Consider the following 15,366-nt stretch of genomic DNA (forward strand, 5'->3'; position numbering starts at 1 on the left):
CTAATTCCTAAATTCATAAAGATCACTCAAAAATTGTGCCATTGTCGATGATGAATTTTAGTTATATAAAAAAATTGTTTTATGACATTAAGCTATGGAAAATTATTATTTTTACTATTTTCATATTAGATTTTGAGGGTCTCAATTTAAATTTTGCACAAGGCTCTCAAAATTTTAAGACTGGCCGTTAAAAAGCACTTTTATCCCATAGGCATTGCATGTGCTTAAGCATTCCCAAGCTTACCTCTGCCTTTTGTCATTACAATCGAGCTAAAATCTGAAAATTATGTTTTGGTAGATTTTGTTTCCTGCATTGCATGAAACCAAGTTGACTTACTTTGGGTTTAGAATTTTTAGAATACTTGCTCTTTGCCAATCAAAATCACTTTCAATCTGAGCATTCTATTGGAGGGAAATTCGCAGGCTTCACTTGCAACAATTAATTTAACCATGTCACAGGGACAAGGAAGTCAAGTTCTTGGTCGAGGGGAGAAGCTCTGTTATCACCGGCATTGGTGGCGTGGGTGGCGGGGTGTCGCTCAACCGAAGGCTTCAACACAAATTCAAAATTTTAGGATTAATGTTGTTCAATTGGAAAAGTTGCGACCAAATTGAAATACCAATCAAACTACAAGGGTGAAAGGTTTACTGTATCCTAGATTCAAAACATGAAAACTCTCTAACATCAAGGATCATTTTTCTCTTTAGAACTGGGTTCTGCAGCTTGAATTGTGTTTCTCGTATCTTTGGCTAAATTGCTGCCTTGATGGCCACCTACAATCAAGCATCCAGCAGTAAATAACAATACCAATAATCACACAATACAAAATCAGTGAAATTTTTTATTATCAAATAACACATTTACTTTGATTAATTTATCTGAACCAAATTCGAATATCATGTTTGTGGGTCATGTCATGAATACCTATCCTTAAACCTGGGATGTGGGGAATTGTTCTCACCGATCTCTATGTGTAAACATCCCTAGATATAATGAAAACTATCACAATACACACCAGAAGATTAAGTTAGAAGATCACCTGCCGGTGTCAATACTCGATCAGCAAAACCCACTGCTTGACTAGAATTTCCAGGAATGCATAACCTACCACGGTATTCTCGCAACAATGCTATGTTACTTGCAGTACCAGCTTCAACCTCTCCACTAGGCATGTGATTTTCACTGCCCGGCCTCCCAGTGGGTTTTAGTGAGTATGTTGTCGACCAAGATCCTCCATTTGATCCAGCTAAGGCCATTATAACGTCAGCCTGAAAAAGTACAGTGGTCACGAAAATGTCATGTATATGTAGTTAACAGTCAGGAGAGGGAAAACATGTTTGAATTCATACTATGTTGCTGATAGACAAGATTGGTGAAGAAAAGTGGAGCACTAAGAGAGGAAAATAAAGAGAGAGGGTGCAATGCGTTAAGTCCTGTTCTCCAAACATCAACCACAAAGAAACATTCATGATTCTCAATTTACCTCTACAAGAACAAATTTAAGTCCATGCTATTTTCCTCTTTAAGGATTAGTAGACAATAGTTCTAATAGGATGACAGGGTCTAGAGAGACTACATCACCCATGGCTTGATGTGGCATACATGAGTAGATGAGAGACTAGATAACGTGAGTTGAACAACGCTAGACTTCAGAAGACTTAAGCCTATGAATCTTCAGTCAAACCAATGTAGAACATCCCCAATAAGCATATGAGTCTTCAGTCAGACCAACGTAGAACAATCCCTCCCTTTCCTTAATATTTCTTAATATCTCACATATGGATCCCCACAAAAGACAATTAAAGGGGAAACACTAACACCTCACAACGTAAAATGGAAGCCAAAAGGACTTCATAATTGATCTGTACAAGAAAACCACTGCTGCATATTTCAAGTGAAAAATACCAGCTGCCCACCACGAGAATGAGTATACAGAAACTGAAGAACCTCCCCGCACAAAATGAAAATGATGTACAAATGAAGTTCCTCACACCAAACGTGAATTTTTATAGGAGATTCACTATGATATACTAATTCTTTGTTACACCTACCTACCTACCTCATAACTTAATAATTAAGTGTACAAAACTTAACCAGCAAGTGTTACGTGTCTAACATAATAACAGGGAATTTAAAACCATGTCACACTTGTATTGCCAACAACGATATAAGCAACGATTGTTTGACTTTCCACATCACTCAATATAAGGACCATTAATCCAAACAACACACAAGAATTAAAGCAGTAGCAAACCTGACAACAACAACAACAGCAGAAACAAGCACCAATGCGAAAGAAATACAAACAACACCACCGGCTGAGAGCCAAAGAGCAGATAAATTTTTGTCTTTTATAGCCTTGAAAATCCTCTTCACGCCAATTTTAGGGACTTCTAGTTATTAACTTGTCATTCCCTCACAACTAACTGACAGAGAAAGCAACTTCCCCTTTTCTTTTTTTTTCAGAATTACAAATAATTTTAATTAAAAAATCTGGAATGTTCCTTAAAAAAAGGTGAACAATCAACTCCCAAAAATCTTCAAACAGTGCCTTGCTTCACCTAGCTAGGAATCCTAAATAAACTAAAATCTGCTCTTTTATTTACTAACAACTAAATACGGACATCTAAAAAGTTAAGCTTAAGATAATATCAAGAAAGTGTAATGGCTAGAAAACAACTTACAAGGCAAAAACAGCATTCTCTATAAAATTTTCCTAAACCTATAAGTTAAGATCAGATCACACTAATTCTGAAATTCTACAGACAGTACCAAGTTTGTTTATCAGTATGCAACAATTAAATGAGTTAGACAATGTTGATATCAATGGTATATATTCTTTACAGATAATCTTCACTTATATTTTCTGTCCATGCATATAAACTCATTAACCAAGGGAGCTGTCTCTACTAGAATCAAACAGTAAGAAAGCAAACCTTGTTCGGATGGACATCATCGAAGACGTGAGCTTGACCGCCATAGAATATGGTCATCTGCCGACCAGCAGATGTATATCCATGTCGACTGCCATGACAACAGAAAAAAGATATGGCATCAAATGTCCTTTTACTTCAATGAAAGCAAACAAATGCAACAGAGCAGAATGTCCTCTATATTGTATAATTAGGTTTACCTAGGAGTAGAAGGTTCTGGCTCTAAAATATTAGTCCCAGATTTCTGCCTGCTGCCACTAGGCAGCACCCCAGAAGAGTTTCTTTCAGGAGCACTACTGCTGGCATTAATGGAACTCAAAATTCCCGGGCCTTTGATTCCAGTTCTAGATCCCTCATCAGCAGCTGATTGAGAGATATTAGCTGGATTGGCATTGGCATCCCTAAATCTGTTTGAAGGTAATTGATGCACAAAGGGTACGAAATGACCTCCTCGTGGAGGGTACTGTACTGCAGCACCCAGATTCATGGGAGTAGATCTGTCCCATTTGGAAATATTGGTATCAACTCTACCACCAAGTGGAGGCTGAAAAATGTGTGAGGCAGAAGTTGGCCTCAGTGGCTGTGTAGCAAAGACTGCTTCATCATCATTGGACCTTCTAGGTCGCTCTCCCCCTGGTCCATTTCGAAGCATCTGAATTTCAGGATAACTAAAAAGCATCAGATGAAGAAACCATAGACGGGGCTTTTTCCCATATGCAAGAATAGAATAAGAATATTGCATGATGTCAATCTCATACCTTCATCAAATGCGAGCTCTCAAGGGAGTCAGGACCGGTATGAGGGACCCCATCTCTGGATGAGCCCTTAAAAGTGGAGTCTGAATTACTCCTCTTACTTCCTAGTAACCTGTTACTTATCTCAGGCCCAGAAATATCACTCCTCGGACCATAGAATGGAACACCCTCAAGATGATTTCCAGCTTGTCTTTCTACAAAATTTAATGGCACAAGACAATGAATCAAACTCAAATGTAAATATACAGAATCCTAAATCAGAAGGGATAAGCACTTCAGGTGTCGAAATTTCAGTAATACAATCGTAACAGATAAGTTTCAAGATTGGTAGTAAATGTTCATACACGGGCAAAAAAGGCTAACAATATAACAGAAACATGTCATGAAAAAAAAAAATTGTTCATCAGAATGAGGTGCTTACACTTAATTAAGTCTCACTTTATTTGTAATGATAAATTTTTGACAAGCACTCTCAACTTTCTTCATTGCCCAATTGGTAACATAAAAAACAAAAACAAAAACCCACCACATAGCAAAATGACAATACATGGATAAAAACATTTAAGCATCATTTTTTGCAAAACTAATTCCAAATGCTCCGGCAATATGCTTACAAAAGATAAAGAGAGCCCAAAAGGGAAGAGGAAAAGTAAGTGAACAGCTTGCCCTTGATTCAACCTATCCTTAAAAAGAAGGCTTAACAAATCAAAAGCATACAACAGCAACCAAACTCCTTACTGACTTCACTAACTAATCCATGTTAGAAACCAACCCCTATCTTTCTTATTTTGCATGTCCACACTCATTACTCACTCACACGAGAAAGTTCCTAACCCCCCATGAATATATCAAAGCCATCCGAAACAAAAGAGCCCCCTCCCTCCCCTCCTCCAAAAATAAAAATTAGTGAAGGTAAAAACTTATTTAGCTGATTAAATAAACATATAAAAGCAACTATATTTAAGGAAAACAAAATGAGATAAGGTCTGGGTTTTTTTTCTTTTACATATATGAACAAAAATAAAATCACAGGGGGGAAAAAGAAACAGTTTTTCAACAAAATGGGGAGTGACTGACCAGAACCCAGATCAGAGGTGGTAGAGATGGGCCCACGGCCACAACCCGAAGAAGCCCCAAGTGAAGCAGAAGCTGAGGGTGAGACCTCAGAGAGCCTACAATCAGAGGCTTTGGGGGCCAAAACGACAGGGGAATCACCAGGCTTCATGCCCAGAAAGTCATGAAAGATGGGCTTCAATAGCTGCTCTTCTTGCTTCTGTTTCTGCTGCTGGCTACTGCTGTTAGTAGTGGCATTGTTGGGCACGCCTTGCTGAGCCATTATCAGTACAGCCATTTCATCCCCATAGCCATACCACTCTGCAAAGCTTATTTGCTAGCTGGAGACAGAGTGTGATTGTGTTTGTGTAAAGAGCATAAAAAGAGAGCACGATTTTCAGAAAAGAGAAAAGAAAATGAAAAAGAAAAAGAGAGAATCAGGGGTCTTTATGAGCAGAGACCGAGGGAGGGAGAGAGAGAGAGAGCATTAAAAAGAAAAAGGTTCTTGCGCAAATGTTTGTGACTTGTGCTTGGGCTTTTCTGAGTTTTTCCTCTCTCTCTTCTCTCTGTTTGCTTAAAAATGCTGTGTCTCTGAGTGTGGGGGTTGGGTTGTTTGGTTGTGTGAGAATATATGTTGGGGTTGGGAGGTGTGTGTTTGTGTGTTTTTTTCTGGCAATTATTTTTGTTGTTTTTGCATTGGGAGAGCAAAAGAAAGAAGCAATGGGGAGAAAGATAGCGTACGAAGAGGGGTTTTGTGTCTCTGTGTTTATGCACTAACGTGGCTCACTGCCAGTGCCTGCTTTTTCATAGGGTTAAAAAAATCCTTTTTCCTTGCTATTTTTCTTAATAAAAAATCCCTTTGTGTGTTTTTTTTCTTCATAATTATGTTATCGGATATCTTCTTTCTTTATTAAAAAATAATCTAAAAAACAAGCCTGTCTTTTTTTTTTTTCCTTTTTTTTTTCTTTTCATGTGTTTATAAATTTGAAAGCTAGATGCATGTTATCCATATCTAAAAGAATGAGTATCAAATTAGTTATAATTATCGATGGTTAAATTTTGATTCGAATCTAATTTGAGTCCGATGCAATTAATAGGATGTAGAGTGAGATTTTCATATGATAATTTGAATTGTTACTCACTAACTTAGTATTTACCATTAAAAATTGTACCAATAAGGAATTGAGATGTATGAGTTTTCCTTGTGATAGTCTAAGGCATGTTAAGGATTAGAATGTATTTAGAATTTCTTCGGTTCTAACCTTGTCTATTTTTTTTGTTCTTACTTTGCATACAAAACCTTTGCACCCATAAAAATGGGTTCATCATGTATATATCATTCACATCCATCTTGTGCATATATTAAGCATAAAAGTGAAAATCATATGATAAAAGCACTCCATATAAGTCATGTTATAGACAAGAGATTTCAATGGAAAAAAAATGTTATGCAATGTGGCGTTACTACCATGAAGTGTAATATGTGCTCACTTTGTTGCCTACAATACACTTGATTTTAATTTCGATTTCGATTATTATTATTATTATTATAAAAAGAGAAAAATGAGTGAAGAGTGGGAATTGATGTGGTGGAAGCTAAAAACCGACGAGTGGGGGAAGAATATTGAAGCACAGATTCTCTCTCTCTCTCTCTCTCAACTTCTTAACTTCTCAAGTACTTTTGTTGACTGCAAACCACCACCAAAGCCCGATGCCGTCGTTTTCCGACTTGGGGCATCGTGCGAAGACCTCCACCCCCAACCCAACCCTACCTCGTTTGCCCAACTCAACTCACTCTCACTCAAACATTCATCATTGAATTGAAATTAACCATAATTATAATAAATAAACACCTTTTTTTTTCCTTATTAAACTCTCTCTCTCTCTCTCTCTCTCTCTCTCTCTCTCTCTCTCTGAGTTCTTTGTGGCAAGTGCTAGCTAGTTGTTGTGCCCAGTAAGCGAAATAAACTTACATATAACGGAGAACGAGGATAACACTGTTTTGTTATTCGGCTAATAATACAATGATACGTGAAAAGTTATTTTATGTTTCATTGCAAAAAGTGTTATCCATGTTGATGAGAGTTTTTCTACCTAATAAGGCTCCTGTAAGTAATAATTCCTCTTTTTTCGACTATACTTGTCTTGGATGCAGTGGTGGTGAGTTGACACAAAGATTCCCACACATCTCCTTGCCTTCCATCCTAGACAGAGATTTTCACAAGCTAAGCACAGAAATATAACTGTGCTTCTACATTGACATATGTAATTTCTTTTACTAGTAGGAGGGAATGACATCTTCAAGAGAGCCGTTATCGACATTCTAAGGTCCAGTTTGATTCACGGAACTTATTTAAAGAGAAATCAATTCTCATGTCATTTTTCAAAGGATGAGAAATGAAATATTCTTTTTCCACGTTTGGTAATGCCAGGAACGTAACCAGAAGATGTCACTTTATTTCATTTCCCATGTTTATTTTGAGTAGGAATGGAAAACAAAGTTTGTTTAATTTTCCAATTATACTCATGTTAAATCAAATAAAAAAAGAATGCATTTAATGATATATTGTAATTCTAAATTGTTAACGGGAACAAAATGATCAAAAAAAATATGCACTTAATGTTGGCTCATTTTCCCAAACTTTCAAATGATGGGGGAAAACAGAACCTAAGTTGAGAAGAGGACCTCACTTTTCCCTCTACTTTCTCATGTGTCAGGTAACCATTTTCTATGTTTGAACTTATTAAATATGAAAAAACAATTGATTTCTCATTCCTAAACATCCTTTCCTATGAACCGAATGAGGCCTAAAATAGTGTTTGTAGCTCAAGCGATTATACCTTCTCATTTTATTTTACTCGACAAGTATAGATCTTGGGATTTTCTCAAATCCCTTGACAATCCAAATGAAATCTCTTTTAGGCTTTTGTCTGTCAATTGGCCCTCTGGCATCACATATATCCAGTTGTCCATACAAGTCTCATCATGCATGATTGACTAGCACAATCGAAAATAAGTGCAAAAATACTGTGAAGCTCATTCCAACTTGACGGAAACTTCCGTGGGGATTGGACTATATCTCTAACATGTCCATTGTCCTCCATCCCTCTAAAGACCAAAACTTAAATGCTAAAAAAAGCTTTGACCCAGGATAAAAATATATGATAAAAAAGCTGCTAGTAATACAACACTCCCACACAAAAATAGAACGGCTGGTAGCTACGTTTTGATGGTTCTTTCTCTTTTGCATCTTTTGCACTTGCGATCAAAAAAATATGCGAAGACTTCTCTTCAACCCATGTTATTATGTTAATGTGTGTATTTGCAGACCTTCGACAAATTCCAAATGCACAAGTCCACATGCAAAGACAGGGCATCCAGCGAGCCTGATTCAAAGACAACCAAAAAAAGACCTCAGAAGAAGTAATATCATAATGTTATATGTCATGTGTCCCAATGCTTCGAGTTAAGTTAAAACACTGCAAGTTGAAAATAACATATTTAATATTGTGTCAACAATAACATATTTCTTGATCAAGGGTCAGCAGCATAAGAAACTAAACCAATTTGACTTGAATGCGGCAAATCAAATTAACGGATTGTTTTTTAAAACAGGAAGCTTCATGTGCTCTTGATTAAAAGGTCAATAGTTGGAAATTGTACATACCATGCGTTCCTGTTTCAATGGTCCACTGCCGTCTATTTACAAAGGACACTGACTTCACCATCCTTCAGGGCCCCAAAGACTCCAAAGTCCAGACGTGCATCCAGTTATGTCTCATAGTCTCTTTCATAGTCTCTCTTTACTTGTACCACCACAATGCAGTTTGTATGTGCAATGAACCTGCATCCAAACCACTTGACTGCATAATAGACGTCCATCAGGATTCAGAATGCTGCACAGCTACAATATTGCAAAAAGTTTCTAACGTTACAAGTAGTTTGAATCCATATAAAGGAAGTCCTCCAAAAGTAGTTATCTCATATAAATATCAAACTTTTAACAAAATGCACATGAATTTAAAGAGTCTTTATTTATTCTGCTGGAAAACTTACTCTGTATCCTGCAGTAAACTCCTGTTTACCTACCTTTCAGAGAATGCCAACTGAATCCAAAACTAATGCCTGTTACCCAAGCAAAGCAAAAATATATATCATTGGATGTTAGCTTTTCTCTTAATATCCTCTACCAACTGGTTTGCTCTTGATACAACATTCTCAGGCGAACTTCTATACTTGACAAGTTCTCTTGGATCTGAACAAGTTTTCAACAAATCAGACATTGCTTCAGCCTTCCGGATTATAGATTTTCTCCTTGCATGAGATGCATCTCTTTCTCTGACATATGTGTTTGGCAAATTTGTTGAATGAGGAACGGAAGACATCATGTTGCACAGCTTATGCGCCATCTCAGTCATTCCTTGTTTCCTTAACTTGTCATTCATTCTCTGAAAAGTAAGATACTGAGGAACTAAACCCCTCCGTATCATGTCCTCAAACTCTGCAAAAGCCTCTTTGAATTTATGCATATTGCAAAGCAAATGAATCAACATGGTGCTTGTAGCTAAATCCATATCCAATCCCCTAGATCTCATTTCCTTGCTTACTTGAACTGCCAAATCCAATCTCCCCTCGTCACACAACATCTTCAACAAAAGATGGAAAGTAAGCCGATCCGGGGTATACCCAGATTCAATCATTTTGGTATAAAGGTTCATTCCCTCCTCAATTTTCCCGAACTTTGAAAAGTACCTAAAGAAATAGTTATAGGTTGTTGGAGTAGGGACACAACCCCTACTTATCATCATCTTAAGGATCTTACTAGCCCCTACAAGATCTCCAGCCTTGCAAAAGCCCTTTACCAGTGAATTGTATGTTGAAATAGTAGGGCCTGATTCGAGGATCAAAAAGTGCTCCATCATCCCCAATGCCTCCTTGAACTTCCCAGCTTCCCCCAATGCATCAATTATTGGATTATACACAATTGCATTGGGCTCAATTCCTTCACTCCTCATCTCACTCACCAATTCAATTGCAGTTTCAGCACGACGCATCCGACAATATCCTTCAACCAGTGTACCATATGTTACAACACTAGGTTTCACATTATCCCTCTTCATCTCCACCCAAAGCCGCTCTGCCCGTTTCAGCTTCCTTGATCGAAACCATCCATTCAACAGTATATTATAAACCCGAACTGATGGAATCCAATCTGGATGCAACTTTCTTTTCATATCAAAGTACTCTGAAGCCACCCTAACAAGGCCTTCCTTACAAAAGGAATCCAACAAAACTTCAAACAAACTCATTTCTGACTCTGAATTAAGAAATAAGTCTAAATTACTTGCAAATTCAAAAGTCCGGATTGCCGATTGGGACATACCTGCATAAAATGTACCACCACCGGAAAGGATGATGGATTTAAAAGTAGTGAATCAATACCAAAAACAGGTCTAACACAAACGCATATGCAAGCCTCCTAATCCATAAAACCCAAATATAATTTCAGAATACAAGCAACTTTAGGCAACCCCAACTAAGTTGTACACGCAAGCTCAGAACTTTTCTTCAAATTGTGCAGGGCCAAAGTTATGCAGAGATTACCAACGTGTAAACTCGCAACTCTAACTAACCATTTATCAAATTCAATCGATTTGAGAACCATAAACTAGGCCTACACTACATGTATCAAAAATCCAAGATGCCCAATTGAACTTGAAAACTCAATAATTAAACTAAAAATTAAAATTGTATCTTCAATTAAGTACATTATTACAATCAAATAGCAATATACCTGCGCGGGAATACCGTCTGATCATGATCACAAACGTATCTACAGAAACCAAACCAGGCTCCTCATCTCCACCGATCCGATTAAGAATCAGAGACCACGCCGACTCGAACTCCCTCGACTTAGCAAGCACATTGATCATGCAGCCGAAGAGAGTCGCAGAGGATCGAAACCCCGGCCGCTTTTGTGCCCAAAGAAACAGCGTGTGAAGCAATTTGGGAGACGAATCGAAGTGGTCGAACACAGCCTGTAACAGACACGGACCCGGCTCGATTCCGGTCCGGTCCAATGCGCTCTGGAGCGATGAACCGGGGGAAATGCTAGGGTCGGCGAGCAGGTTAGCAATGGTAAAGAAGTCATTTTGTGAAAAATTGGGGCCGGAGATATTAGGGTTAGGGTTTGGGGCGGGGTTTGGGTGCGGGAGAGAGCAGGGTACGTCGGGCGGCGAGGGCCACTTGATGATGGGGTTGCCTCGTACGGACAGCCATGACTGGTCGGAGAAGAATCGCAAAGAGAGAGCACGAAGGTTAGGGTTAGGGTTTGGTTTGAAGAGGAGGAGCGCCAGAGACAGAAAATGGAGGGTTTTGTGAGAGGGCATAACGATCAGTGGGCTCCGAGGCTGAGAGACTCACTGTCACTGAGCTCCAAACTTGTTAGTTTCAGTACAGTTAAAATTACCACTATACCCCTCTCTCAACTTCGTTTTTCCTATTTTTGCCTATTTAAAACGAAACGAAATGGAGTGTGTGTGAGTGAGAGAAGCACACACCAAATCCAACATGGCTTGCATGCAATTCACAAACGCCGTGTCGTTCCGGCCAGAGCAACTCTCCGGCGCCGGGACCCGAGAATACCAAAATCTCCCCAGAAGGAAGTCCGTTTCGGTCTCTTTCGCCGGTATTTCGGCAGAAATGTCTCCAGCTCAGCCCGGAAAGCCCGAAATCGAGCTCGAATTCATAGGGGTATGCAGTTTTATTTATTTATTTATTTTAGTGTAAAATTATGTAATTACTAGATATTTGTCTGAAGTTTTGTGATTGGTTTGGTGGTTGGGTTAGCCGAAGCCCGGGAACGACGGGTCGTATCCGGTGGAGAGCGCGAAGGCGATTAGTGGAGAGAAGTTGCTGAGGGATGTCATGTCGGATAACAAGATCGAGCTCTACGCCACGTATGTGAGTGCTCTCTCACTCTTCCATGCTAACTAACTACCTCACATTGCATCCCGCGTAATTTAGTTATTTCCTGCCACAGCTTCTAACGTGCGCCGTCTCTGTAAATTGTAATTGGGCATCACAGCCCAATAACTATGGGGCCTATTGCAGCAATGCACATTCAAACCCAAAATTAAAATAAACAAATAAATCACACCGTTATAATAGAAGATGTGAGTTAGACTAGTTGATTAAGGCAATGTGTCGTTCCTCTTGCACTCGAATTCGATTCCCTTCCCTGTATACAATGTGTGAACCGAACTACTCTTACATGACACACCTTATGGGGCTGAGGTCTAGCATAATTACATAGAATTTCAGAATAATAAGCAAATATGTGAAATACAAGTGATTGAAAAAGGTGTTGCAATTTTAATTGTAGGGGAAACTGATGAACTGTGGAGGTGGAGGAAGCTGTGGGACTTGTATAGTAGAGGTATGAATATTCTCAACATTCATATTATATTGTGTCTTCCCTAGTTTCTTGAGTTGAAACTTGTGGAAGATGGAAGGCCTCAGCTAATTTCCTTGTTTTTGTGTGTGTGTGTGTGCGTGTGCAGATTATTGATGGGAAGGACCTTTTGAATGAAAGAACAAATACTGAACTCAAGTATTTGAAGAAGGCAAGCTCTCTCTCTCTCTCTCTCTCTCTCTCTCTCTCTCTCTCTCTCTCCTTGAAAAACACTACACTATCTTGATAAACCAATCTCCTTTTTTTTCTTCTGTAAATGTGGGTCTCAAAAACCCTTGTTAATTTCTCATTTGAAGTAAATTTCTAATTTATTTTATTTTATTATTTATTTTTACATTGGGTAAAACAACATACAGAAACCCGAATCTTGGAGACTTGCTTGTCAAACTATAGTTGGAAATAAGGAAAATTCTGGGAAGGTACTTCTCACCACTCTCCTTTTATTTTTTATTCGTACGTGCAAAGTATTTTCAAAATATATTTTTTTTTAATCTTGATTTGACTTCAAAACAAGAAGGAAAAATCCTATGCTATTTAAACCCAGACATTCAGAATGGATTACTTATGTTATGCAAATATTGTTCTGATTGTTGTGGGTTGCAGGTTGTGGTTCAGAGGATCCCCCAGTGGAAAAAGTAAGAGACCAGATTGTGAATTATGATCCGCATTTGTCATATCAGATTGTATCGAGGCTTATTTAGATGAGACGACTGTCCAAAATTCCAATTTTTATGTTGGGCTGTGTGTAGAATTTTGTACAAACAAGCAACTATTACGACACGATATAACAAACTAATAATATGATGACACGTAAACATTGTTGCGAAGTTTAATTCAAGTGTCATTTGTCTCGTCATATTGGTTATTGGTTACATGTCATCTCTTGATTTATTGTACTACATTAGCGTAAGTATGGCTGTAGCGAGTCATCTCCAAGAATTTATGTCATCTCCAACATTGTTGCGAAGAATTTATACGAATCATAGTTGGTCTAATTTCAAGGTAACTTATGTTACATTCCCAAGTTTTCTTGTTCTCCCATGCTTCCCCTACCAACTTTTTTATATAGTATAATAAATCGAATTAAATATTTGCAAAAATATTCATTTTTAATAAGTTTAATTATTTACTTGCAATATATTTAAATATATATTGTTTTTCTTTTGCCAAAGGGCATATAATGGGTTTCGACCAAAAAAAAGAGGGCATATAATGTGCATTTTGGTGTTTTCACAAAATATACGAGGACAATTTGGGTAAAAAAAGCTCATTCCTGTTCATCCTTGCCTAATCCCACCTACCTCTCAAGAATTCAATTCCCCCTATATCAGGAATCAAAGTCATAATTTTACCGGGACCATGGTTGCTTTTCATTCCCGTTGTGCAAGTAAACATGTTATTAGCCTTAAGTCAAGCGATACGGAGAAAAGCTTATGTGAGGTTGTTCCTACCACTTGGTATTGCAACGTGTCAGAAACAATCCAAAGGTTTTCTCAAGGTAGAAAAGGTGATAAGCGAGGAGCGGAGCAGAATTGGCCATCTTTTATTTACACTTTTTGGAAGAGCCTGCCTAAACCCAAACTCTCTCTTATAATTACAACCTTTTGAATTTAAAGTCAATATTTTTTATGATTATTATTCATTCATCATTCGTTTCAAATAAATTAAAACTTTATATATATTTTTTCGTCTGGAAATTAAAACTTTATTTCAAGTGCCTTTTTCCAATATAGATTTGTCGGGACCTCATCAAACACACACACTTTACCTCCCGCTGAGGGCTTTCACTGTGTGAAAAGGGGTTGGGCCCACCTCGTAGGAGTGCGTAGAGAGGGCCACAATGGACCACTTCGGCTTTTGGATCTGCAAAGTTTTTAAATGGGCTTCAGGAATCAGGATAACCATTCTTTCTTTTTTCCAATAAATAAATAACTTCCACCAGATATTTGCCTGTTAATTTCAGACTTTCCATATATAATTCTTACCACAAAAAATAATAATAATAATTTCCATATATGACTAGAATTATTATATTTTTTTATTTGGAAACTTTTCATTAGATTTGGGGGATTTTTCATTAGATTTGGGGAATTTTTCACTAGATTTGGTGAATTTTTCACTAGATTTGGGAAATTTTTTACTAGATTTTAGAAAATAAAAATCTATATATTTTTTTTCATTTACCATATATTGAGTGACTCGATCCAAAATCTAAGGGCTTCGTTGGATGACATTTCTATGATTACAAAAGTGATAATGAATTTTGTGGTTTTTAAAGAAAATGCAAAAAAAAAAAGAATTTTTTTTTTCTTCAATATCTCTAATTACTCTCATGTTTTCTCCCTTTTATAATTTTAAAAACATAAATATTTAACATTCCTTTTTTTTTAAAATCGTTATGGATAAAATAAATAATGGACAAAAACAGCAAGTTTGTCATAAATTATAAGACAACCCAAGTCCTTTCCATTTATGCTGAAACCATTTGAACCTGACCACCACACATGGGGGGGGCTAACTGGATCAGTCTTAAAAATACATTTCCAATCAAAGATTATTGATTTGTCAATGTTGAAGAAAACCCAACTGGAAATTCAGTCGAGTTTGCCCAAATTGCTCTGAAATCATTTGTTTCAAAATGTTGAGATTCATATGAAGTCCATTTTGACTTTTTGTCAATTCCCTCTCTCATGGGGGATAGGGAGAACAAAATTTGAATCACTAAAACACCATAATTTACTCAATCGAAACCAACCATATTTCAAACTTTTTTAATTTTATAAATAGAAAAAAGGTATAATTGTCCACTAGTTAAGTGTATGTATACATCGTGTGGTCATCGATGATCATAAAAATGCATAATTCTTAATAATTCGACTCAAAATCCAAAGGCTGATATTCATTACTACAAAAATATCGAGACCCTAATTTTTTTAACGGGAAACAGAAAATTTGAACTCGAAACATTTTCTGCATTGGAGAGAGAAATTAATCCAAATTTTGAATTGCAACAAATGGATGTGTCATTAAAACTGCCCAAATAAAGTACGCATATTAGGGCTACCTATGCCTCATTCAAAAGTCCGACTTTGGGAGTTGGGACGGCGGCCTTTGCCCCTATATTGGCATCTAGCCTACTATAGCATAGG

At 37.4% G+C, this 15,366-nt stretch overlaps 3 protein-coding genes across 8 annotated transcripts; 1 reads left to right on the plus strand and 2 right to left on the minus strand.

Annotated features, from left to right (window-relative positions):
- Positions 1 to 384: 384 nt before the first annotated feature.
- TIFY8 (TIFY domain protein 8) lies at positions 385 to 5,534 on the minus strand. 2 transcript variants are annotated; one of them, XM_008221640.2, is made up of 7 exons: positions 4,767 to 5,534; positions 3,693 to 3,883; positions 3,135 to 3,586; positions 2,938 to 3,025; positions 1,041 to 1,269; positions 650 to 774; positions 385 to 550 (listed from the first exon to the last, which is right to left on the minus strand). In XM_008221640.2, the coding sequence occupies exons 1-6, from the start codon at positions 5,038 to 5,040 to the stop codon at positions 686 to 688; spliced, it is 1,323 nt and encodes a 440-aa protein (XP_008219862.2). In that variant the 5' UTR covers positions 5,041 to 5,534; the 3' UTR covers positions 385 to 550; positions 650 to 685. The 2 variants fall into 2 exon arrangements, with proteins under 2 accessions (XP_008219862.2, XP_008219861.2); XM_008221639.2 differs by lacking the exon at positions 385 to 550 and having other exon boundaries at positions 552 to 774.
- Positions 5,535 to 7,667: 2,133 nt separating this feature from the next.
- Positions 7,668 to 11,271, minus strand: LOC103320027 (Pentatricopeptide repeat (PPR) superfamily protein). Of its 5 annotated transcripts, none has more exons than XM_016791380.2 (4): positions 10,538 to 11,271; positions 8,833 to 10,126; positions 8,411 to 8,606; positions 7,668 to 8,129 (listed from the first exon to the last, which is right to left on the minus strand). In XM_016791380.2, exons 1-2 carry the CDS (start codon positions 11,130 to 11,132, stop codon positions 8,898 to 8,900), a joined length of 1,824 nt encoding a protein of 607 aa, XP_016646866.2. In that variant the 5' UTR covers positions 11,133 to 11,271; the 3' UTR covers positions 7,668 to 8,129; positions 8,411 to 8,606; positions 8,833 to 8,897. The 5 variants fall into 5 exon arrangements, with proteins under 5 accessions (XP_016646866.2, XP_088902786.1, XP_008219860.2 ...); XM_089046660.1 differs by having other exon boundaries at positions 8,411 to 8,647; XM_008221638.3 differs by having other exon boundaries at positions 8,800 to 10,126.
- On the plus strand, positions 11,209 to 13,050 carry LOC103320026 (2Fe-2S ferredoxin-like superfamily protein). Its single transcript, XM_008221635.3, has 6 exons — positions 11,209 to 11,496; positions 11,593 to 11,706; positions 12,128 to 12,181; positions 12,306 to 12,368; positions 12,574 to 12,636; positions 12,821 to 13,050. The coding sequence occupies exons 1-6, from the start codon at positions 11,314 to 11,316 to the stop codon at positions 12,854 to 12,856; spliced, it is 513 nt and encodes a 170-aa protein (XP_008219857.2). The 5' UTR covers positions 11,209 to 11,313; the 3' UTR covers positions 12,857 to 13,050.
- The last annotated feature ends 2,316 nt before the right edge of the window (positions 13,051 to 15,366 follow it).

Source organism: Prunus mume, linkage group LG2 (genome assembly GCF_029339155.1).
Source record: "Prunus mume cultivar Tortuosa linkage group LG2, ASM2933915v1, whole genome shotgun sequence".
NCBI classification, from domain to species: domain Eukaryota; kingdom Viridiplantae; phylum Streptophyta; class Magnoliopsida; order Rosales; family Rosaceae; genus Prunus; species Prunus mume.